At 47.1% G+C, this 23683-nt stretch overlaps 1 protein-coding gene across 2 annotated transcripts in view; it reads left to right on the forward strand.

Moving 5' to 3' along the window:
* MCOLN1 (mucolipin TRP cation channel 1) overlaps positions 1-23683 on the forward strand; it is a 144685-nt gene that overhangs the window by 96801 nt on the left and 24201 nt on the right. For both annotated transcript variants that reach the window (XM_078682153.1, XM_078682162.1), the window contains exons 6-11: positions 2784-2880; positions 14859-14958; positions 16209-16315; positions 20659-20808; positions 21691-21792; positions 22551-22673. In XM_078682153.1, coding sequence (XP_078538279.1) covers positions 2784-2880; positions 14859-14958; positions 16209-16315; positions 20659-20808; positions 21691-21792; positions 22551-22673 — 679 coding nt within the window. The remainder of the gene's footprint in view (positions 1-2783; positions 2881-14858; positions 14959-16208; positions 16316-20658; positions 20809-21690; positions 21793-22550; positions 22674-23683) is intronic.

Here is a 23683-nt window from a genome sequence, read left to right on the forward strand (position 1 = left end):
GCAGTGTCCACACAGCACTGAACCCTCAGTTTCAGGGTGTCCAGCAGTGGGCAGGTTTTCAGACCCTAGAACTCTTTCCCAATTCAACAGACTTCCTCTTAGCTGGCTACATGTCGAAGAGGGGGCTGCTCAGAGCAACTCTATTCCAAGTCTCTTTGTCACCCTACATTGCCTTCATACAATTAATGAAGCTTACTCCATCTGTAGTTGGGTCTCTAAGACCTGAATAACACCAAATAGTAAGGAATAATGCAGGATTGAAGTACGGGGATTTGGAGCTTGCAGAAGCCTTCTTGCCAGCCACGGTGCAAATTTCACCTTTATTAATCAATCCGACATTTATAGTGCGTGGCAAATAACCCCTGAGTGCCTTGAGGTGGTAAAGATGTTGGCTGCTGCGTGGTGGTATGATCAGTAGAACATCCAGGTCTTTCCTGAAATGCTGGAGCGCCAGTGCAGGCCTGACGTGCAGGGGGAGGTTGTTCCATGCCTTGGCTGCCAGATGCGAGAAAGAGAGTCCTCCATTGCTGGTTTGGTGGATCCATGGTGTGTCTGCGGGGGAGAGTGAAGCGGATCGAAGGTGTCTGGTTGATTGGTGTAAGGTCAGGCATTTGTTGATGTATGCAGGCCCTTCATTGTGAAAGGCCTTGTAAGCGTGGGTCAACATCTTGAACTGGCATCTCTTCTGAATTGGAAGCCAGTGACAGTGTATTTCCTTGAGATGGGGTGTGATGTGGGTTCTTCTGGGGAAGTCGAGTAGGATTCTTGCCACGGAGTTTTGTATTGTCTGGAGTCTCTTAAGAACGTGTGCAGTGATTTCTATATAGAGTGTTTTTCCATAATCCAGTCTGCTGGTGTTGAGGGCCTGCGTGACAGTCCTTCTGGTGTTGACTGGGAGCCACCTGAAGATCTTGCGGAAAGTATGGAATCTGGCGGATGAGACTGCGTTTACTTGTTTCTTCATGGATAGCTTGCTATCCAGGGTGATGGCGCGGTTGCAGGTGTGTTCTGCTGGGGCATGAGGGTGGGCCGAGTTCCGCGGGCCACGATGGTGAGGTGTTGTTTCTAAAGATGAGGACTTACATATTGCCTATGTTTGGTTTGAAACAATTGTCCTTCATCCAGTTAGCGACGTTCGTCATGCATGTGTGGAAGTTGGCTTTGGTGGTGGAGGGGTCTTCAGACAGTGAAAGGATGAACAGGGTGTTGTCGGCGTAGGGGATTGTGTTGAGTCCTTGTGATATGATGGTGTCAGCCGGGGGGGGTCATGTATGGGGTTAAAGAGGGTGGGGTTGAACCACGATCTTTGGGTGACTCCAAAGATGACCACCTTGGGCTCCGAGGTGAACGGCGGGAGAATGGTCCTTTAGGTTCTATCGGTGAGGTACAAGGCGATCCATTTGAGGGCGTCTCCCTAGATCCCGATGTGTCAGAGTCTGTTGATCAAGATGTGATGGGAGACGGTGTCAAACACGGCAGACAGGTCCAGGAGGATTAGGGCTGCTGTTTCTCCGCGGTCCAGGAGGAATCTGATGTTGTCGGTGGCTGCTAGCAGAGCTTTCTTGGTGCTGGGGTTAGCTCGAAATCTGGTTTGGAAGGGGTCCAGGAGGTTGTTGTCTTCAAGGTGTTGGGTGAGCTGCTGGTTAATCGCTTTCTCTAGGACTTTTGCTGGATAGGGGGTCAGAGAGATGGGGTGGTAATTCTTTGGGTCGGCGGATGTTTTAGGAGGGACCTCCTTCAGCATGTTTGCAGTCCTCGGGAAGGACGCGGGGATGGAGGTGTTCGGGACCTTCCTCTGCTCATCGCCAATTGTCTTGCTACCGAGGTTGAAGACGTGGTGGGGGCAGGGGTCCATGGGTGCTCCGGAGTGCACGGAGTTCATGATGGAGATAGTATCTTGCATCCGGGATTTGTGTTAGGGGTGTGATTCTGTTGGTGGCGGAGGGGTGGCATGCAAAGTTGTTGTTGATTGCCGAGATTTTGTCATGGAAGTGGTCTGTAAGGTTGTTGCCCAGTTCCTCGGAGGGTGTGATGTTCTCGGTGGCTGTGGGTTTCCTGACATTCCTCAGGATGGAGAAGAGTTCCTTGCTGTGGTTTGTGCTGGCCTCAAGGGGTTCTCCCTTATTCGCTGTGGAATAGTCTTTAGAGGTCTAAATTTTCCCTACTGCACTATGACGCACCATCTTCCGGATTTTAGTTTCACCTTGATTCACTATGCTGCACCAGCTCCTGTGGTTGAATTCACCTTTATCGTCCAGGGTGCCTCGTCTGCATTACTAATTTATTCTTTGTAATTTATTGCCTCTTGGTTTTTTCATCTAATCTTTGTAGCAGATCAGCTTCTGGTTGTGAATTTCATATTTATTCCATATGATAAGCCTAATTATGCCTATGAATTCTTACTAAAAAAATATTGTGTTCCCCAATCTTTGCTCTTTGGAGTACTGTAATCTTAAGTCGCAAGAATAGGAAGGAAGATCGAAGGACACTTTAATTTATCTCGCATTTGTAGTTTTTCACCTATACTCGGAGGTTATTTTATGTTGTGGGCTCTGATGTTGGAAAGCTTCCATAATTCCCTAGTTCTGCTACTCTGCTCAGGTGGTGTTGAGCCTCACACTGCCACTTTCTGTTCTGGAGAACCTGTAACAAATAATCTGTATCATCTTGTTTACTGGATCTAATTTTGTAATTTATGGCAATGTTTCTGGTTTATACATTTTGTAAATATGCTTTGACTCTGAATATTCTTTGAGTTAATCAATAGTGTATTTTTTCTGCAGGCTCATCAACGTCACCATCCAGTTCAAACTTAAGGCTATTAATATTCAGACAATCATTAACAATGAGATCCCCGACTGCTACACCTTCACAATCACTGTAAGTACTACAGGGGCATGGAGGCACTGTGCAGCACCTGGGTGCTTGCACATCATGGCCCACATTCACATGTGGCTTTCACTGTTTGTAGATATGGTATCCATGATGCATTCCATGCTGCAGTTCTACATGTATGCCAGGCTTAGGTTGCATCTTTATTGAAACAGTAACTCCTTTTAACATCCCACATTTGTCCCTCTACAGGAATATTCAGGAATGCTATGAATCAACTTTTGAGCATAGCTAGTGGGGAAGTTGGATCAAGTTAGAGATACATTTGCAGACCTGTGTTATCCCAGTACAGACATATCAGTGGGTGCCTCTTTTAAGTGATGTGTGGTAGAGCAGTGCAGGTGGTTGGGGCTCTTTTGGCGGAATAGCAATTTTTGCTGTTTGGATTGCGTTAGTGTACCAGTGCATCGTTGTGCAGTAACCAAACACTAAAGAGTAAAGGTTGCTTGTGCTTTGGGCTAAGGTGCATTAGGTGAACAAACTGTTTTGTTTAGTGATGGGTTCTCCATAGTTGGTCCTGGAGGGCCGGATCTATGTCAGATTTTTAGCATATCTCTATTTAGATAAAAGTAGTTATCTTAAAAATCTGCCCTGGCTCCGGCCCTCCTTGACTGACTTTGAAGAACCCTGGTTTAATAGATGTATTGAATGAATTTGGCGGTAAATTCTCAAAAGCTGGGGGTAGTGCTGAGAGGGATTGAGATGCAGTGGTACGAGTGAATGATTTTCTTGTAAATTATGCTAAATATTGGGTTTAGACCTATTGCTGCGGTTGTGTGTGCATAAATAGTGTGTGCCGTTGGTCATGTTTGAGATGCACCAGTGGTGGTCTCAATACTTGGCTAGAGGTACTTTGATAGAGCTAGCAAGTTTTCCCATTGAGAGAGGTTTTATCATTCTATAGGAGGGCTGGATGGAAAAGCTGTCTGGGTTACTACTAGTTTTATCAAAATTAAATGTGCTCTATGTAAAGAGTGAAACTTTGTTAGAAATGCTCAGAGGTCTGATGTGGTAGGGCCTCTTCCACTTAAATTGTCAAAAACAATGCCCAGGCTTTGATACCGCTGACAGACAGAAGGCTGCATTGTGACATTATGTCCCGAGTTGTGTCTTAGAGCATGATGCGCGTCATATTTTTAGAGGACTGGACACCATTCACTTCATGTTCAAACAACAAATCTCAACAAACCAGCGATTTACCACATACCCCCATGGGACCATCAGTGCCCTAGGGCATACAGCAAACACTGGGATTGTCTTTGTGCCAGCCACAACTCTGCGGAGTGAAAACACCAGTGTGTGAAGACGGTACGCAACGTGTTTTTGTTTACGTTGTTTAGGTTTCGCCTAGACAGTGCATGCGTTGTCTCTGCAAGAGATATTGTTTATATACAGTGGGCTTACAGCCTGCCCATAGCTAACCATTTGCTAGCTTAAAAGTCTCAATCCTCTGCTCCTGTTTGTCACGGCATGCAAGAGTTGTGTCTTCTTTTATGTGGGTCTCCCCTGGAGCAAGTTCTTGTGTCCATCTATTGCTCTCGTTTTTGGAGCTCCTATTTTCTTTGGTTTAAAGCACGCTATATGAGTGCTTTTGTTTTCAGTCTGTCTTCATATCCCCGCCCATGTAGCTTGTTTTCCCTCCCAACCCCCTACCCTGTACTCTGCACCACTGCACTCTACCCTACGCAACTGCACTCTAACTACGCCACTGCACTCTACTCTAGTTTACACCACTTCACTGTACGCTGCCTATGCCACTCTGCTCTTCACCAATCTCCACCTCTTCACCTCTCTACTCTGCGCCACTGCACACTATGCCACTCTACTCTTCTCTGCACCACAGCACTCTGTCATTCTACTGTACGCCACTACACTCTAATCCTCTCTATTCTATGCCACTACATTCTCAGCCACTCTGCTCTGCACCACTATACACGTCTGCACTCTGCACCACTCAGTCTATGCCACTGCACTCTACTCTCACCAGTCTATGCCACTGCACTCTACTCTGCACTGTATGCCACTCTTCTCTGCATCACTACTCTGCACTACTGCACTCTTCACCAGTCCACTTTTCTCTGCGCGACTCTACTCTACTGCACTCTATGCCACTCTAATATACGGTGCACCACTGCACTCTACGCCACTCATCTACTCTATGCCACTCTACTCGACTGCACTCTAATCTGCCCCACACTATTCTATGCCATTACACTCTAGGCCTTTGCTCTGAACTCTGCACCCCCCTTCGCCACTGTACTCTACTCTACACCTTTGTGCTCTACCCCACTGCACTCCAAGCCAGTCTCATCTACTCTGCACCACTCTACTCTATACCACTGCACTTTACACTACTGAACTCCACGCTGCACCACTCCACTCTGAGCCATTGCACTCTATGCCACTCTTTTCGGCACCACTCTACTCTACACTGCTGCACTTTCCGGCACTCTAATCAGCTCCACTCTACTCGGCTCCACTCTACACCACTTTAACCTGCACCACTGTACTCTATGCCACTCTATACTGCGCCACTGAACTCTATTCTGCACCACTGCACTCTATGCCACTCTACACCACCCCAGTGCAAAATACGTAATTCTACCACGTACCACTTCGATTTCCACCACTGCACTCTACCACATATCTGTACAACTCTACCACATATCTGTACCACTCTAGGCCACTCCTCTATGCCACTCTACGCCATTCTAAGCCACGCCACTTGCCACTCTATGCCCTTTCCCATGCCCTCTCCTCTATGCTCCTCTACTTGGCGCCCCTCTAAGTCCTTCTACGCTCCTCCGCACCACTCTGCGCTCCTCCTCCACACCGCTCTGCGCTCCTCCTCCGCACCGCTCTGCGCTCCTCCTCCGCACCGCTCTGCGCTCCTCCTCCGCACCGCTCTGCGCTCCTCCTCCGCACCGCTCTGCGCTCCTCCTCCGCACCGCTCTGCGCTCCTCCTCGGCACCGCTCTGCGCTCCTCCTCGGCACCGCTCTGCGCTCCTCCTCGGCACCGCTCTGCGCTCCTCCTCGGCACCGCTCTGCGCTCCTCCTCGGCACCGCTCTGCGCTCCTCCTCGGCACCGCTCTGCGCTCCTCCTCGGCACCGCTCTGCGCTCCTCCTCGGCACCGCTCTGCGCTCCTCCTCGACACCGCTCTGCGCTTCTCCTCGGCACCGCTCTGCGCTCCTCCTCGGCACCGCTCTTTAGTCTACCCCACTCTACGCCACTCTACTCTACTCCATTCCATACCATCCACTCCTACTCTACGCTGCTGTACAAAATGGTGAAAAGACATTAGCAAACCCAATTTCTCTTGTGTATGCAAATCCTATTTGCTTTGCCAATGCTGGTTTATCGGCCCATTCTTCTTCTTGGGATCTGAGCACTTCTTTTAATGTTTTTCCAGATCACCTTTTGTATTGCTTTGACCCCACGAGACTAGTGTTCGAGTCTGGATTGCCACAATATGGTGTGGGCCTAAGCATGTTTTTTCCTCTTCCTCAATCCCATGATCTCCTAACGACTTTAGTGCCTACTCTCAGACTGACCACCAAGAGAAAGCTTTTGTTGAAGCTGGACATTACACTCTGAAATAAGTAAGAGAGATTTTGTTACTTATTTTGGATCTGCAGCTAGGAAATATTCAATGTCCTGCAGTGTGTCTGACTGCCCAGTGTTAGGGTTTTATTATATATATATATTTATTTTTTTACAAGCCATAATGGTCCTCTATGTGCTTTCTTACTGGGACGATGGGGCATTGCAGTCCAGCATTTTGTGCTCAGTTGTACATAGTATAAATGGGAATCTGGCCACGATGCGTGTCCACAGAGCCGTTTTTGGAGTAAAGTATTGAAAGCCTTTTTGTTGCTTCCTCTATTGTCCTGGCTGTTAGTTTTGTATCTTCTCCATGGGGCCACCGTACCGAAGATGTAAGAAGAGAAGCACCGAGATCAAAGTTTGTACGGTGCTGCCTACAAATCACAGGATTGTGTCTCCTGGTCAGGAAACAGTGTTCATGTTTGCTAGTGCCCATAGGATTACGAGACCGGTAGTTGAGTCTTTTGAGGCGAATAGTATATGTCTTTCAATAGCTGATAGGGTATCTTGGAGTTCTTGGGAAACACCATGTATCAATCGGTGATTCCTAGTCTTATAGGAAGAACTCTGATTTTGTACTATTTTTTGTGCAATTTGCATTTTTGTTAGTCTCATGAAACCAGGAGTCTGTCTTGAGGTTTTCACTACTGGTATCTGAAATATCAGGCGAGCAAGAGTGTGTCTCGAGAGGTGGTGTTCGATTCATGAGATTGGGAATATGTTGGTGCTGCTTGTGGTGTATTTGGGCTATCTCATCCCTGTGATTCCGACTTCTTACCCATGTTGGTGGCACAGCAGGGCCCCAAGACTCGGATTTGTTTCATTGTGAACATTCCCTACATCGACCCTAGTGTTTTCATGCCATCTCACATTAGACGTATTCAGGAGTTGTTCTGCATCAGCACTCTTTTGGGCTGCCATGTCTTTTTGCTCGCTTTATTCTTTACCTTGAAGCAGTAACTGGTTCCTGCTGAGTCTGTGTTTTCCTTCTAGCTGAGACTGTTCTAAAACCTTTGAGGCTTCCCCTACATATTGATGTTTGGGCGATGAAGCATAACTGCTAAGGGGGGGGTTGCATCAAAGCAAGTGTATTATGAACAAAAATACCACTAAACATGTTGATTCTTGGAAATACCAGCAATCATGGGTGATTTGCCGTGCTTTTATAAATCCTTGGTTGGTTGATTGATTGTCAAAGTGCTATAAGAGTGCGCAATACCACACTACCAGTGAACAGATACAGCTTGCATCAAGAAAGCATGGTGTATAGGGGTTACAGACATGAGTGTAATGGTAAAAATGTGCGATTGCTTTCAATTCTGAACACCCAGCTAGAAAAGGCATATGGGTGACTGAGGCAGTGTCAGATTTAAGAAAGAAGTGAGCGACTTAGATGGCGCATCTCAATAAATGTAGGTTGAGTTTTTTTGGGGAAAGCAGCTACTGAACGTAATTAGGCTGGCTACAGCGTCTAGAAGGCAAGGAAAATTACTGCTGCTTATGCTAATACGAAAAAACAACAGTTGATGGACCGAATGCAGAACAATGTCATACATTCACCCCAGTACAGAGATCTGGGCCTAAATACAATGTGTTTTTGCTCATCATGCCATTCCAGTTTGAACCCAGCCATATGCAAATCAGTCTTGACGCTGTGCCCCATGGGAACAGTCCAGCCCAAACTGCCAAGCCAGGTCCTCCCCCGGACTGGAAACAAGCATCCTAGGACCGGTTTCGGGCTTTCAGCCCTCATCAGCCAGGATAGCTTGATTCCAGTGGCATGGAGAGCAAGGGGAAGACCTGGCTTGGCTCATCAAGATGTCTACAACCCAGTCTCCCCCTGTGTATCCAAACATTGTTTGTGAATTCACGGTTTGCCTTTCCACCCGGTCCCCCAAGCAAAGAATAGTGTCTCTTAATCAGCCCCCAGGCCCAATTCTCTTAAGCTAGAGGCCCATCCACCGTTATCCCCGAGCATCCCAGCTGGGGTATGCATTGTATAAAAATGTGTTCTCGGGTTCTTATGAAGTTTCTTTCCTGTTGTTGTCCTCTTCACTGACAACTGGTAGCTTTTTCAACCATGTCTAGTTGTTTCGGTGTTTGAATGCTTCTATCATATTTCTGCTTCCTTAATAAACATGCTGAGATTCTCATGTCTTCTCCTTGCGAACTCCTCTTGGAGGGGTTTGCAATCCGCCTCTATCGCTTTGCGCATGTGAAGCCTGGATGCCTACACAATTCTCCACGTTACCTCGACCCTAATGTGGGATGTGGTTAAACAGCCATCTTCTATTTCAGACGACACTTATCACAATGCACCTTAAAACCAGCTTGTCACATTGTTGAGCCACGTGCATCTCACCAGATATCCCAGCCTCCGCATCCTTCTCTATGCAGTGGCCATCAAAGCTTCTCTGCCCATCTAGCTGTGTCCTCTCTTCACTAGTGCACCCTGAATGAGCAAACTTTGCGTGCATCTGCACAGGACCGTGGCTGCCATCTCCCAAGTCATATTTCAAGCTTTTAAGTCTACCTCTCTGTCTACCTCTCGCTCTCTCTACCTCTCTCTCTACCTACCTCTCTCTACCGCTCTGCCTCTACACCTCTCTCTCTCTCTCTCCCTCTCTACCTCTCTCTCTCTATCTACCTCTCTCTCTCTCTCTCATCTACCTCTCTCTCTCTCTCTCTCTACCTCTCTCTTTCTACCACCTTTGGCACCTTATAAGTGTTTAGCCATGCAACAGTTGATGTTGTTGCACCAAGGATATTGTGCTGCATAACTAAATACTTATAAGGTCCCAAAGGCGAGACCTATTGGCTATGCCAATGCTTGTTTTTATGGAGCCTACGTCCATTATAGGGATTGGTGCTGCTTAAAGAAAAACATTAACAAATGTTCCCTGTATAGGAGTACATCGGTAATAGCAGAGGACCACTGCCTGCATTAGTGAAGCTGCCGGCACAATTCTGTAAGGGATAAGTGTCCCTCAAGGCCAGCCTCCCCAAATGCAGATCAGATGCCACCCCTTTTGAAGTGTTGCTATCTGATCAGTGGTTTGCGATCTGTCACAAACCATTGATTGATAAACCTCTTTCCAAGTCGCAAATGGGAGGATGGTTGCCTCTTTCACACCTCTACCTATTTGTGATTCTTACAGGGTTCCTTAAGCCGTTTTACGACTTGAATTATTTTTCGAATGGTAAATGGCTTTCATAAACAGTATAAAGTTATTTTGTGGTCGCAAACCCTGTGATTTTGCTGATCGCCGCCTTTGCGCCTACAAAATCATTTGTACATCACGCCCATAACTTTTGCATTCCAAATGGCTATTTTGCAGAACATTTTCCCTACTGATGAATTAGCGCCAGCATCTTATTGTTTTTTTTTTTTTTTAATGTATTTGTTTTTTTACACCATGCGCGGTTAGCCCTAAAAGAAGCACGCCACTGGCTGGAGCACAGGCTTATTTGGCAGTGTTTACATGTGATTGGGGGATAGGGGTAAATGACTCCTTTGAGAAAAAGATGCTGCCGGATCACAACCTTGGTGGTTACTGGAGAACAGGGGGTCTGTTCAGCCGACTTAAAGAGCGTGGTCTGGGACACCTCGTGCAATCTCAGCCGCTCAGTATAAATGGGAATTTTACAAACACAATGTTAAATTTAAAGTGTAAGGCAGTGTTCCTGACTCTTTAAAAATGCTGTAGTTATGGTAGCCTCTTGGTATGCGCATAATTCTACTATTGCTGCCCTTCTTGCACGCGTTTATTTTAATTTCAAGGTTGATAACAGTTGTCAAAGTGGTGCCTCGTGGATTCTACGCCTTTACCATGCTCCTTCCAGTAGGAACTGACAGCCACCATGGTGCTTTGTTGTCAGTGACTTGCAAAAAGTGATAGAGGGCAGTTCAGTTGTGAGCCTGCGCGAGTTTGTTTTTCCATAGAAGAATGCTTCTTTTGTGCCACTCACATTGGTGTGTGTCATCCGAGGTTGCACTTACACTCTAGCAATCCTGGAGAGTGAGTGCTTTTTTCAGAGGGTGAACTAGAACGTCTAACCAAGCTTGTGACGAGTGATGTTGGTTTTCATGACCTCCTTTAGCACAGAATGGCGAGTTAGGACTAGAGGCTATCTATCCTGGATATGTTATGGTGTAGTTTCCATTCATGTGACATTCTGATAAGTACAATTGATTCTGAATCTGATTTGCAGATTAAATCAAGGCAGCTTGCCAAGCTCGGTGCATGATCAACTGAGATCACATGCAGTACTGCACTGGTGATCCTCTCCACATGGAAGATAATTTTAAGTGCATGATTGCCCTTTGTTTGACTTTGTGCTCCTTCCTTACCTTCGTGTTTGGAAGCATATCTTTTAGTCTGTTTTTGGGGAAAAAATTATTCATCTGATTTGTTAACCGTGCTCAATCAGTTACAAATGACTTGGAGTTACAAGCTTCATTTTGAAATCGCGCCACGTTACTGAGTGGCTGGTGTTGATGAAAGTGTTTTCCCACAGAATAAATCTGACATTGTAAACTGACTGCCAGAAAACTTTGTGATGCTACATTCGGAGAAGAGAAGTGTTTTTTAAAATTGTATTTTTGTATGTTTGAGTCGACTCAAGATTTTACAGATACCTTCTTTAAATTGAACTTGTTTTTATCAATAATCATATTCTTCTTCAAGACGTGGCTATACCAATGTATCTAACTCCTTTATGCATGGTTCACATAGATAGATACCTGTGGAAAACTTCTTGTGAGTAAACCTCAAACTCTGAGTTGTGGAGAAGTCAGAGGCATCTATAAAAGGATGACACCATCCATAAACACTAGAATAACGTTTACCAGAGAAAAGCAATTCATTAAAAAAAAAAAAACTTTCATAAAGAGAATGTCAAATACACATCCTAAACAAAATAAAATCACATGGTTGCCCAATACTATGAGATAAGCAATCTGCATCGATGAATTAGTCGAAAATTCAAATAAAATTCACCATGCCCAAAGGAAACGGAGAGGATTGTGGGAATGAACAGAGGAAACTGGAGAGAAAGAAACATTCACAGTGTGACAACAGCTGAATCCCATCATTCACCTCAACACAGACTTTGCACCTAATCACATGACTTCACAAACGCACCCAAAATATGCATCAGATGCTGGGGCTTATTGAGTCCCAAGACAATCACTCCAGTCTTAGATAACCATAGTTGTAATATACTGCGTTCATGGACTGCTCTGGACTTGGCTGGAAACCATAGTGATGCCTCAAGTGTGATTGCCAGTGTTAGGACAGGAATGTTCGTTCCCCTGGGGATAATCTAGCGTGTGCCCCTGCCCCTGAGTGACCCACATGTATGTGATAATATCTGGTATTCTAACTTATTGTGGCTCAGCGCACATGCTCGCTGAGGCCTAGGCCAGTCCTTTGACTCTGAGGTCCAGGGTCTGGTTCGGAGACATGGAGGCTTACGCCCTCTAGGTGACATAGGATTAATGTGCCCGGATATCCTGCATGCATGTGGAGCCCATGTTGTGTATTGTGAGCTTGGTAGCAAAACTCCTTGGGTTTATGAGTGTGAGATTGATGAGATCAGCAGGATGACTTTTGGATTGCCCTTTGTTTTATATTGCACAAGGCGGAGGTCGTGGTAGTATTTCTTCCATTGTCTTTATTGCTGAGCAGAAGGGTGTAACCCTAGACAATGAAGTGTAGAAGATGGATATTGCTGATTAACCCATCCTGTACACTGTTATGTGGGTTAATGGTGGGGGTGAGGGTGTGGGAGCAGTTTCTGTTACAGTGAGGGAAGCTTCTATGCAGTGCCAGCCCCTCTTGTCTCTCACCGACTGCTGCTTCAACAAGGCTGATGACAGCGAGGGGCAGGGGCTTAAGTCGCTCTCTCTCACCGACTCGCTCTCTCTCACCGACTCGCTCTCTCTCACCGACTCGCTCTCTCTCACCGACTCGCTCGCTCTCACTAGGGCCACGATTTCAATAGAGCAGCAGGTCCAATGTCATCAGGACCAAAAGCTCCAGGCACCCTACTAAACACCAAGTATTGCTATATGTTATTCCTAAACAGGCAACCACAAGTGCAGTTAGCTTGCAGGGAACAGGGTCATCATTTCAATGGTGCAACAGGTGCAGTGACACCAGGTTCCAAAGCTCTAGGAACCCCTCCAAACACCAAATATTGCAATATTTTACTACTAAACAGGCAGTCACAAGTGCAGCTACCTTACCGGCAATAGGGTCATGATTTAAATGGTGAAGCAGGTCCAGTGGCACTGGGCCTAAAAGTTGTCAGAACTCCTCTAACATCAAATGTTGCTATGTTTAACTACTAAATAAGCAGTCACAAGTGATGTTACCTTGCAGGCATTAGGGGCATGATTTGAATGGTGCAGCAGGTGCAGTGGCACCGGGCCAAAAGTTGTCAGAAGTTTACTAAACGCATAATATTGCTATTAGATCAATTAATTCAGTTTTTTCCCTCTTTCAAAAGTTTGCTATTGCTTACCAGCACTAAACCACTAGTAACAGCACAATATTTTGCCTTTTTGTACATAAGTGAGTCATAACACTTTAACAGTTTCTGTAACTTATATTGTACAACTACTCAGCAACCTACAACTCGCAACAAAATACCAGCCTATTATTGATCATATAGGTGAAACCTATTGCGTTTATCAATGCATGTTGGAGTAATCTGTTCTGCAAACGAACTAAAAAACTAATGATTTCCCAACTTCTTGTGTATGGCAAAGGTTTACACATTACTCTTCCAGATATATTAACAATACGATTCTACAACACTTTACTCCACTCTCCCACACGACTCCACTTTATGCCACTCCACAGCAATCTAGTCTACGCAACACTTAACGGCACTCTGTTCTACACCACTCCATGACACACTGTCGCAAGAATCTATGCTACTTCATCACATTGCACTTCTCAACATGCAACTCTTCTTTACCCCACTAACTTTTAGCCGTGCTGAACAGCCACACTCGTGTACAATATGGCTAAAACATATTGGCAAAGACAATAGCTCTTGCAAAGGCCAGACCATTTGGCGTTGCCAATGCTTTTTCATTTTAACCGATACTACAGACCATCGACAAAAGACATTGGCAAGTCACATGGTCAAAAAGGCAAAACCTATTGGCTTTGCCAATGCTTGTTTTTGTAACCATAATTTGCTCTAACACAGTAATAAACCTGTATTTCTTAACATCTTGTGAATGGCAAACAAGTATTACTACAGGTGGTCATCCTAGAATAATACTTCTGCATATTGACACCGCCATGCAGTAATACAGCCAGAACCCATCCTGCGGTAATACATACCCATTATTAATTAATCAACTAGTACGGTTCCAGCCACATTCTAAAGTTATCCTTGGATCATCCATGAGTAAGGCAGCCTCATTCTGAAGTCATCACAAAATGATTCTGTAATAATACAGCCCCATCCTGAAATACTCAAAGGTTCATCCTGGAGTAATCCAGCCTAATCTGAAACCATCATGGAATCATTCTGGAGTAGTACAAGGTCATCACATGTTTTCCACTGAAGTAATCAGGGACCCATCCTGGAGTAATCCACCCTAATCCTGTAATCAGCATGGGATCATCCGGCAGTAGTTGAAGCTCATCACATCTTTTCCACTGAAGTAATCCGCCCCTAATCCCGGAGTAGTTTCTCTGATGACTCTAGATAAAGTCATCCCATCTAAATATTTTGCCCTGTGGGCAGACTTCAGGATGGCTTCGGATGACATCCCCAGTTAATTGCAGGAATCGCCTGGCTGAAGTCATCGAATGACTTCAGAATCACTCCAGGATGATCTTCCTTTTTGACTTGGGTCACACGTCATTGTGCTCCTGGCCAAAGCCAGCATCTTCATAACCTGCCGAAATCACCTTTTACAAATAGTAGAAAGAGCATGAAACAAAACTGTGTTGTGCCTTTTACTGATTTCCAGACTCAGGAGTTTGATTGCAAACCTCCCATTTTGTAATGCCAATCATGCACATCCCCTGCCTTGTGCTGCTGAGCTAGTCCTGGGGTTAGACCAACACTGCAGCTCCACACATTCCAGATTGGACAAAACGCTTACATAAACGGATCCCTCGGAGCTAACTCTTTGGTTACAGATCCCACAACCACACATTTGATTCTGCACAACTGTTTCTTGCTTACATAAGTCTGATCGACACCCCCCACACAAACCAGGTTTAAAATTATTTGGCAAAAATTGTTTAAATTCCTTTGTCCCGTGATTGAATTTTGCTCTGATGGAGTTCTGCTGAGAGAACTGGGATCCTTGTTTTGTCTCGTCCCACAGATCACTTTTGACAACAAGGCGCACAGCGGGCGGGTGAAGATCCTTCTGGACAACCAGGCGCACATCAAGGAGTGCAAGGACCCCAGTGTGTACGGGCACGGTAAGGGGGGTCAGGGGGCGGCGGTACAGTTTCTGGCCCGCTAGGAAAGGAGATCGCAGGGGTCTTTGGTAGCAGCAGGGATGGGCAATCGATTGCAGGTAGGAAATGGGACAGGGTTTCCAGTAGTTGACAGCACGGTAGGAGCTGCTGATTTGTTACTCGTCCGAGCCCGATCCGACATGGTTGTTCTCTAAACTGTTTTAGGAAAGAGTGCCCATTCTTATGCAAACTTGGCTTGTGGCTCTGTACAGCTAAGGGTTAGAGCTTTTACGTTTTAGAATGACGTTTTTTAAATTGATTGTCCTTGATCGGTTTTTTTTCTCCGGAAACCTATCAAATTAGCTAAAAATGTGTCTTTCGCTTCTGTGTGTAGCGTCTTGTGAATCCGTTGGAGTTTTATCTCTGTTTTTTATTGACCCAGAAGCAAGCATGGTGTCTGGCTCTGTGTGGATCCACCGTTTATTACTGCTTCTGCTCATTCTAATGAGCATGAACTAAACATCTCTGGCTTGTTCTTACTTGAGAAGCACCCCAGGATTCTGCACTTTCTTTTTACGTGGATTGGATGGTGTAGGCTCAGAGCCTGTACTTCTGTCTTGATGTTTGGTACCAGAGGCGCTTGGCTAGCTCTTGCTGGACTCTGCCGCCCTGGTTTTTCACAAATTCACAAAGCTGTCTGCAGACTTCTCCATCTCAGATACCACTTCCTCTGTGTCTGTCATTCTTTTTGCGGTCATACCCCTGACTCAGTGTTTTACTCCTCCCTGGTGTAACTTAACCACTGCATGTTTCCTCTCTTTAGCCCACTTCCTTCTCTGTATGTGTGACAAACGAACCTATGCTGGTTCAAGATATGCCACGACACCGGTCTCGCTCTTTTGTTCCTGTAGCCCCCATAATCTCAGCCCTCCGTTTCATCCTATCTGGGCTTGTCCTGTACCAATCAAGCGTTTCTAGGGTTTTCCATTACCTGCTCCGCTCGTTTCTTAATGAGTAAGATTCGACTACATTGTCACACTCTCTTCTGCTCAGTCTGGTCACAAGGTGTCGCTATTGCCGCATGCGCACACACAGATCAGGCAGCTCGCTGTGCCAACCACCACCACCACCAGCAGCAAAAGTAAACTGTTAATCGGACCCTTTCTCCTGCTGATCCCTTTAGATATTGCAAAGGTTGAGGATGTTTGTGCCTCCTTAAACTTATAAATACTCACTGACCAACATTGTGCATATTTTTTTACCTCTTACAGGCGACAACCATCTGCGACTGGTATTTGACATTCTGGTGATTTTTGTCTGCATTCTGTCCTTTATCCTGTGTGCTCGCTCCATCTTGAGGGGATTGGTGCTGCAGCATGTAAGTAGTGCTTGTTGATTCTTACCTCATCCATTTATCATGTGCGCTACCTCCTTTCTGCAGGAGCACTGTCGCATCCTGTGTGTGATGCTTGGTGATCATTGCCTACATCCTGTAGTAGCAGCTGCCCCAGAGGAAGCAAGCACAAAGTGTGAACGTGCGGCTTGGCAGCTATACCCTGCACTCTGTGCTCTTCCAACTTTCTGGGGTAGGCTGTCGCAGTATGCATGCGCTGCTTGGTAGTTATTCCCCGCATCCTGTCCTTCATTCTGTGCTCTTGCACTTTCTGAGGTGGGCTGCACAGTATGCATGAGCTGCTTGGTAGTTATTCCCCACACCCTGTGCTCTTGCACTTTCTGAGGTGGGCTGCACAGTATGCATGCGCTGCTTGGTAGTTATTCCCCGCATCCTGTCCTTCATTCTGTGCTCTTGCACTTTCTGAGGTGGGCTGCACAGTATGCATGAGCTGCTTGGTAGTTATTCCCCACACCCTGTGCTCTTGCACTTTCTGAGGTGGGCTGCACAGTATGCATGCGCTGCTTGGTAGTTATTCCCCGCATCCTGTCCTTCATTCTGTGCTCTTGCACTTTCTGAGGTGGGCTGCACAGTATGCATGAGCTGCTTGGTAGTTATTCCCCACACCCTGTGCTCTTGCACTTTCTGAGGTGGGCTGCACAGTATGCATGAGCTGCTTGGTAGTTATTCCCCACATCCTGTCCTTCATTCTGTGCTCTTGCACTTTCTGAGGTGGGCTGCACAGTATGCATGCGCTGCTTGGTAGTTATTCCCCACACCCTGTGCTCTTGCACTTTCTGAGGTGGGCTGCACAGTATGCATGCGCTGCTTGGTAGTTATTCCCCACATCCTGTCCTTCACCCTGTGCTCTTGCACTCTCTGAGGTGGGCTGCACAGTATGCATGCGCTGCTTGGTAGTTATTCCCCGCATCCTGTCCTTCACCCTGTGCTTTTGCACCTTTCTGGAGTGGGCTGCCACAGTATGCATGCGCTGCTTGGTAGTTATTCCCCGCATCCTGTCCTTCACCCTGTGCTTTTGCACCTTTCTGGGGTGGGCTGCCACAGTATGCATGCGCTGCTTGGTAGTTATTCCCCGCATCCTGTCCTTCACCCTGTGCTCTTGCACCTTTCTGGGGTGGGCTGCCACAGTATGCATGCGCTGCTTGGTAGTTATTCCCCGCATCCTGTCCTTCACCCTGCGCTCTTGCACCTTTCTGAGGTGGGCTGCACAGTATGCATGTACTGCTTGGTAGTTATTCCCCACACCCTGTGCTCTTGCACTTTCTGAGGTGGGCTGCACAGTATGCATGCGCTGCTTGGTAGTTACTCCCCGCATCCTGTCCTTCACCCTGCGCTCTTGCACCTTTGTGAGGTGGGCTGCCACAGTATGTATGCGCTGCTTGATAGTTATTCCCCGCATCCTGTCCTTCAGTCTGTGCTCTTGCACCTTTCTGGGGTGGGCTACCACAGTATGTATGCACTGCTTTGTAGTTATTCCCCGCATCCAGTCCTTCACCCTGTGCTCTTGCACCTTTCTGGGGTGGGCTGCCACAGTATGCATGCGCTGCTTTGTAGTTATTCCCTGTATCCTGCCCTTCACCATGTGCTCTTGCACCTTTGTGGGGTGGGCTGCACAGTATGGTAGTTATTCCCCGCATCCTGCACTTCACCCTGTGATCTTGCACCTTTCAGGGGTGGACTGCCACAGTATGCATGTGCTGCTTGGTAGTTATTCCCCGCATCCTGTCCTTCACCCTGTGCTCTTGCACCTTTCTGGGGTGGGCTGCCACAGTATGGTAGTGATTCCCCGCATCCTGCACTTCACCCTGTGATCTTGCCCCTTTCATGGGTGGGCTGCCACAGTATGCATGTGCTGCTTGATAGTTATTCCCCGCATCCTGTCCTTCAGCCTGTGCTCTTGCACCTTTGTGGGGTGGGCTGCACAGTACGGTAGTTATTCCCCGCATCCTGCACTTCACCCTGTGATCTTGCCCCTTTCATGGGTGGGCTGCCACAGTATGCATGTGCTGCTTGATAGTTATTCCCCGCATCCTGTCCTTCAGCCTGTGCTCTTGCACCTTTGTGGGGTGGGCTGCACAGTACGGTAGTTATTCCCCGCATCCTGCACTTCACCCTGTGATCTTGCCCCTTTCAGGGGTGGACTGCCACAGTATGCATGTGCTGCTTGATAGTTATTCCCCGCATCCTGTCCTTCAGCCTGTGCTCTTGCACCTTTCTGGGGTGGGCTGCCGCAGTATGGTAGTGATTCCCCGCATCCTGCACTTCACCCTGTGATCTTGCCGCTTTCATGGGTGGGCTGCCACAGTATGCATGTGCTGCTTGGTAGTTATTCCCCGCATCCTGTCCTTCAGCCTGTGCTCTTGCACCTTTCTGGGGTGGGCTGCCACAGTATGGTAGTGATTCCCCGCATCCTGCACTTCACCCTGTGATCTTGCCCCTTTCATGGGTGGGCTGCCACAGTATGCATGTGCTGCTTGGTAGTTATTCCCCGCATCCTGTCCTTCAGCCTGTGCTCTTGCACCTTTCTGGGGTGGACTGCCACAGTATGCATGTGCTGCTTGGTAGTTATTCCCGCATCCTGTCCTTCACCCTGTGCTCTTGCACCTTTCAGGGGTGGACTGCCACAGTATGGTAGTGATTCCCCGCATCCTGCACTTCACCCTGTGATCTTGCCCCTTTCATGGGTGGGCTGCCACAGTATGCATGTGCTGCTTGGTAGTTATTCCCCGCATCCTGTCCTTCAGCCTGTGCTCTTGCACCTTTCTGGGGTGGGCTGCCACAGTATGGTAGTGATTCCCCGCATCCTGCACTTCACCCTGTGATCTTGCCCCTTTCATGGGTGGGCTGCCACAGTATGCATGTGCTGCTTGGTAGTTATTCCCGCATCCTGTCCTTCACCCTGTGCTCTTGCACCTTTCAGGGGTGGACTGCCACAGTATGCATGTGCTGCTTGGTAGTTATTCCCCGCATCCTGTCCTTCACCCTGTGCTCTTGCACCTTTCAGGGGTGGACTGCCACAGTATGCATGTGCTGCTTGGTAGTTATTCCCCGCATCCTGTCCTTCACCCTGTGCTCTTGCACCTTTCTGAGGTGGGCTGCCACAGTATGCATGTACTGCTTGGTAGTTATTCCCCACATCCTGTCCTTCATCCTGTGCTCTTGCTTCTTTCTGGGGTGGGCTGCACAGTATTCCTGTGCTGCTTGGCAGTTATATACCTGGAACTTGCTCCCTTCCCCCTGTGCTCTTGCACCTTTCTGTGGTTGCACTGCTGCATGATTCTTGTGCTGCTTGGCAGTTATCGCCAGCTTCCTGCACGTTTTGATCTTTCCGCAGCAGCATTGCCACAGTATTAGTGTGGCTCTTGGCAAATATAACCATTTCCTATGGATTCACTTGTATTGTTGTCAACGTCTGCAAAGATACCAATATGATCGTGTGATTGCTCGCTGGTTATCTGTCCTGATGTCACTTTGTCCTCGTTTTAGTCTGGCGCGTGGGCGTGCGTTTGTGTGCATTTCTAGAGGGTACTTTTCCAGCTTGTTCTACTGTTAGCCACAACTACTGAGTGGGCGGTTGGGGGAGTGATTGCTCAGATACCTGAAGGGAGATGACAGGAGTGTTGCCGCAGCCTGCAGAACAAGTTTTGAGTGAAAAGTTCAGCCCTTGTGTGTCCCCAGCCCACTTTTTGCCTGTTCCATATTCTGACTCTGTCTGGAGCCGGGTGCCTGTAGCAGCTGCTTGCTTTAATGTACACAGTACAGAACTACCACGGTTTAGTACTTACTACAATGTCCTCTAGGAAATAGGTTGTTTGCAGGCACTTGTGGTCCGGTACTTCAGTCCAGCGCAGGGTCATTCCGCGCCTCGTGCTGTTCGGATTCATTCTTGGTAGTGCTTGGCCCAGTTTATGTTTAGCTTTGCTGCACCTCTTACTTTCTTTATAGCATCTGTGACTGCAGATACCCTCATTTCCAGTTCTAACGGTTCCCACCATGTCGATCTCCGACACGGCGCGGTCTCCGGAGGAAGGTATTGGTTTCAGAGGCCGCCTGGTAATGTAACCTTGGGTTCCCCTGTGCAGGCTTATGCAATGAATGACTGTTAGGAGGCTTGAATCAGTCCTAGATCATTGAAGCCGCACAGTCTCCTCCCATTGAGGAGGGAGGGTTTACCTGCACAACTACAGCTTCCTTTAGTTGCACCTTTACACACCGGATTGTGTGGGCCTCTGCTGTCGAAGGTACTGTGGCGTAGTTACGTAATTCTCCAGTCTAGTAATTTATTTCTTGAAATTCACCTTTTCTAGGAGTTTGCAAAATTCTTCCAGACTCGGCACAACCAGGGCATCTCGATTTCTGATCGCCTGGAGTTTGTGAACGGCTGGTACATGCTCCTCATCATCAGCGACATCCTGACGGTGACTGGGACGGTGATGAAGATTGGGATAGAGTCCAAGGTGAGGGATGGCAAGGGAGCCATTATTTCATCTTGAATTACCATCGCTGCCTGCACGTGTCACTCTAGCACTGTCATTTGCTCTTCATACCCTGGGGAGATGCCTGGGGCAGCATCCTCATCCTGGTCTGGCGGATGTGCTTGTTGGAGCACTGTTTGAGTCTTGTCGCCCAGCACTGTTTACTGAAAAAGAAGTTCCATATCTACTTAAGTAGTGTTAATGTTCGAGGAACTCCACACTTTTTGAGTAAGAAACATGCTGCAACATTCCCCTCAACAATGGTGTGTCCATGTTGGTGGCCATCCTCCATTGCTTTCTTCTTCAGTATTCTAGGGAGCTTTCTGCTTTTGGGTGGACTATCCCAGTGGTGCTATGGAATAGGTATGTATCCAGGGGTGTAGCTTTAGGGGGCTGTTTGGCGTGTTACACCCCTAATGTATTTTCTGCTGAATAGTTGGGTACCGGTGCTTTCAGTCGTGTATGGTGCAGTGTCTGTCGGATTTCACCTCAGATTTTTTTAATGCACACTCTTTCAAAAACACGCACATTCTCTCATCTCTGTTTTGAAATTCCTTTTTTTTCCCTTTAAAATATTGTTACTCTCAGTACTTCCACCATTCCGCATTCCTCTCCCTTACCACTGCCCCTTAATCCCCTCTCATATGCCTTGCTTGTCTTATAATGTATTCAAACATTATACGCCAGCATGATTGTCGGAAATCTAAACTACGCCTCTGGATGTATCCCCTCACTACGCCCTTTTAAATCACATAGGGTGGATCCGAGCAAATAGCCCTGTGCACCCCCACCGACAACCCTTTCGTCATTAGTCTGCACATATATATTTTATCCGTTAAGCCTTATTGTGTGTTTCCTTTTCAGAATTTTGCCAGCTACGACGTGTGCAGTATCCTGCTGGGCACATCCACGCTCCTGGTGTGGGTCGGGGTCATACGCTACCTAAGCTTCTTCCAGAAGTACAATGTAAGTTATTTCCGTAAGGTCTAGCATATCTCCCTTACCAATATATGCTTAACCTCTCTCCACAAACCCGCTAGAAGACACGTTTCTTTCACGGCAAGTAAAGCCCACGTGCACACCACAGATACCCACCTGTCTCTGGCCCTGTCACAGAGCTGACAAAAAAGCTTGTTGCAGACAGGTGAGCACAGCGATTTTGGGGGAGAAATGAAAGTGAGTGTTTGGGCACTAGTTTCTTACAAGAAATTATCCTGCCAGCCTGTGTTAGCCCTTTACATGGATTCTGGTTGGGTTTATTTAAGCATGTGGCTTTTATCCACCAAATAAAATAATAGTATTAGTTCATCTCACTTTTTAGTTGTATTTCTTCTGGCCTCTTTGGGACCAGTAGATGGGGAATGTAAAACCTGACCGTCCATCTTCACTCCTTACAGCAGCAGAGCTTCAGGACAGAGTCCACGCCTGTTAAAAAGAGACGGCCGCATAAGCAAGGGGCATATGAGAGAAAGCAGAAAAGTGTGAGGGCTGAAGCTGCTTTAGTGCAGGCTGGTTTACATGGAGGTACTTGAAGATGGGGTCACGGAAAGGAAGGTGGCAGAACTGGTGTTGGCATATCACCTTAAGCGCTCTGTTCGGGGTGCGCCCGTTCCATGGGAAGTCAAAGGAAAGAGCTGTTACTGGGTAGCCAGAGTGTAAAGGAGCTCCCAGCCAACAGCAATGGGTAGGTGCCCTGACACATTATTTTTTCCTCTTCTCATCAGATCCTGATTGTCACCATGCGTGTTGCTCTACCAAACGTCATCCGCTTCTGCTGCTGTGTAGCTGTTATCTACCTCGGCTACTGCTTCTGTGGGTGGATTGTGCTGGGACCGTACCATGCAAAGGTAAGAATTTATCAGCTGGAACTACGCTGGCTGGGAGCAGTTTTTACTCTTCAGCTAAATCAAGCTGGAGGTGGTGGGATACCCCGTGAGACCCTGCAGACTGCCCCGCTGGTTGTCCTTTTCCCTTCTTTGTTCCCTGGGATTGTTCCATGCTAAGTTTAAATTCAGAAGAATGACTCCTTGCTCACTTCTGCCCCTTGCCTCTGCTGATGTATCTGGCTTGGGCCATTGCATGCCAAAGAGCCTCTATAGATGGGCGCAATGCTGACACTTGTCTTTTCACTCTACAATCAAAGTATGCTAGGGTAAAACACCACACAATGACCAGTGCCGTCTTACATCCTTGTATCCTGCAGGATCAGGCATACCTTTTGTGGGCTTGGCAAGAATTTACAGGCTCTTAAAGGCTGCTGATCACCATTGGTTTGTTTTATTGTCACTCGTATTGTTGCTTCTTAGTTGATGGGTTTTTTCTTGTTCATCTTTTTTTCTTGTTCATCTTGTATCTCTTGATGTGTTTGCAGCTGTTCAGGTTCCTCTGCAACACTGCGTGTAGCTAATTGACCCAACATTGACACTACTTTTCCTTTCTTTCCTCTGATGGCATGATCATGTTGCAAGTCCTGACTGTCAAGACTTTGTTTACAGCTGAACTTCTACACTAAGATTCAGCCAAGCATCTGGTGTTAATCCTTGCCCCTCCATTTCTCGCCAGGGTCTGCTTGGTGCCTCTTGCCATGCTGGAATATAGTGCTACAAAAGTACAGAAGTTAAACTTAAAGTCACTCATTAATACAGTGATGAGTGTTGACAAAGAAAGTTGTGCCAGACAAACCTGGACAAACAGACTGGGTGTCTCCAGTTTATATTCAGGCCCACCTTTGTTAAAGATGTGAAAATATTCTTGAAACTAGCAAAGGCAAGGCCATTGCATCCAGTATTAGCTTTGCACCATACTCCACTCGGAACCCAAAGTCCTTTGATCTCAGAAGCTGCTCAGTAGGCTATGC

The sequence above is a fragment of the Lissotriton helveticus genome, chromosome 1_1, assembly GCF_964261635.1.
Source record: "Lissotriton helveticus chromosome 1_1, aLisHel1.1, whole genome shotgun sequence".
Classification (NCBI taxonomy): Eukaryota; Metazoa; Chordata; class Amphibia; order Caudata; family Salamandridae; genus Lissotriton; species Lissotriton helveticus.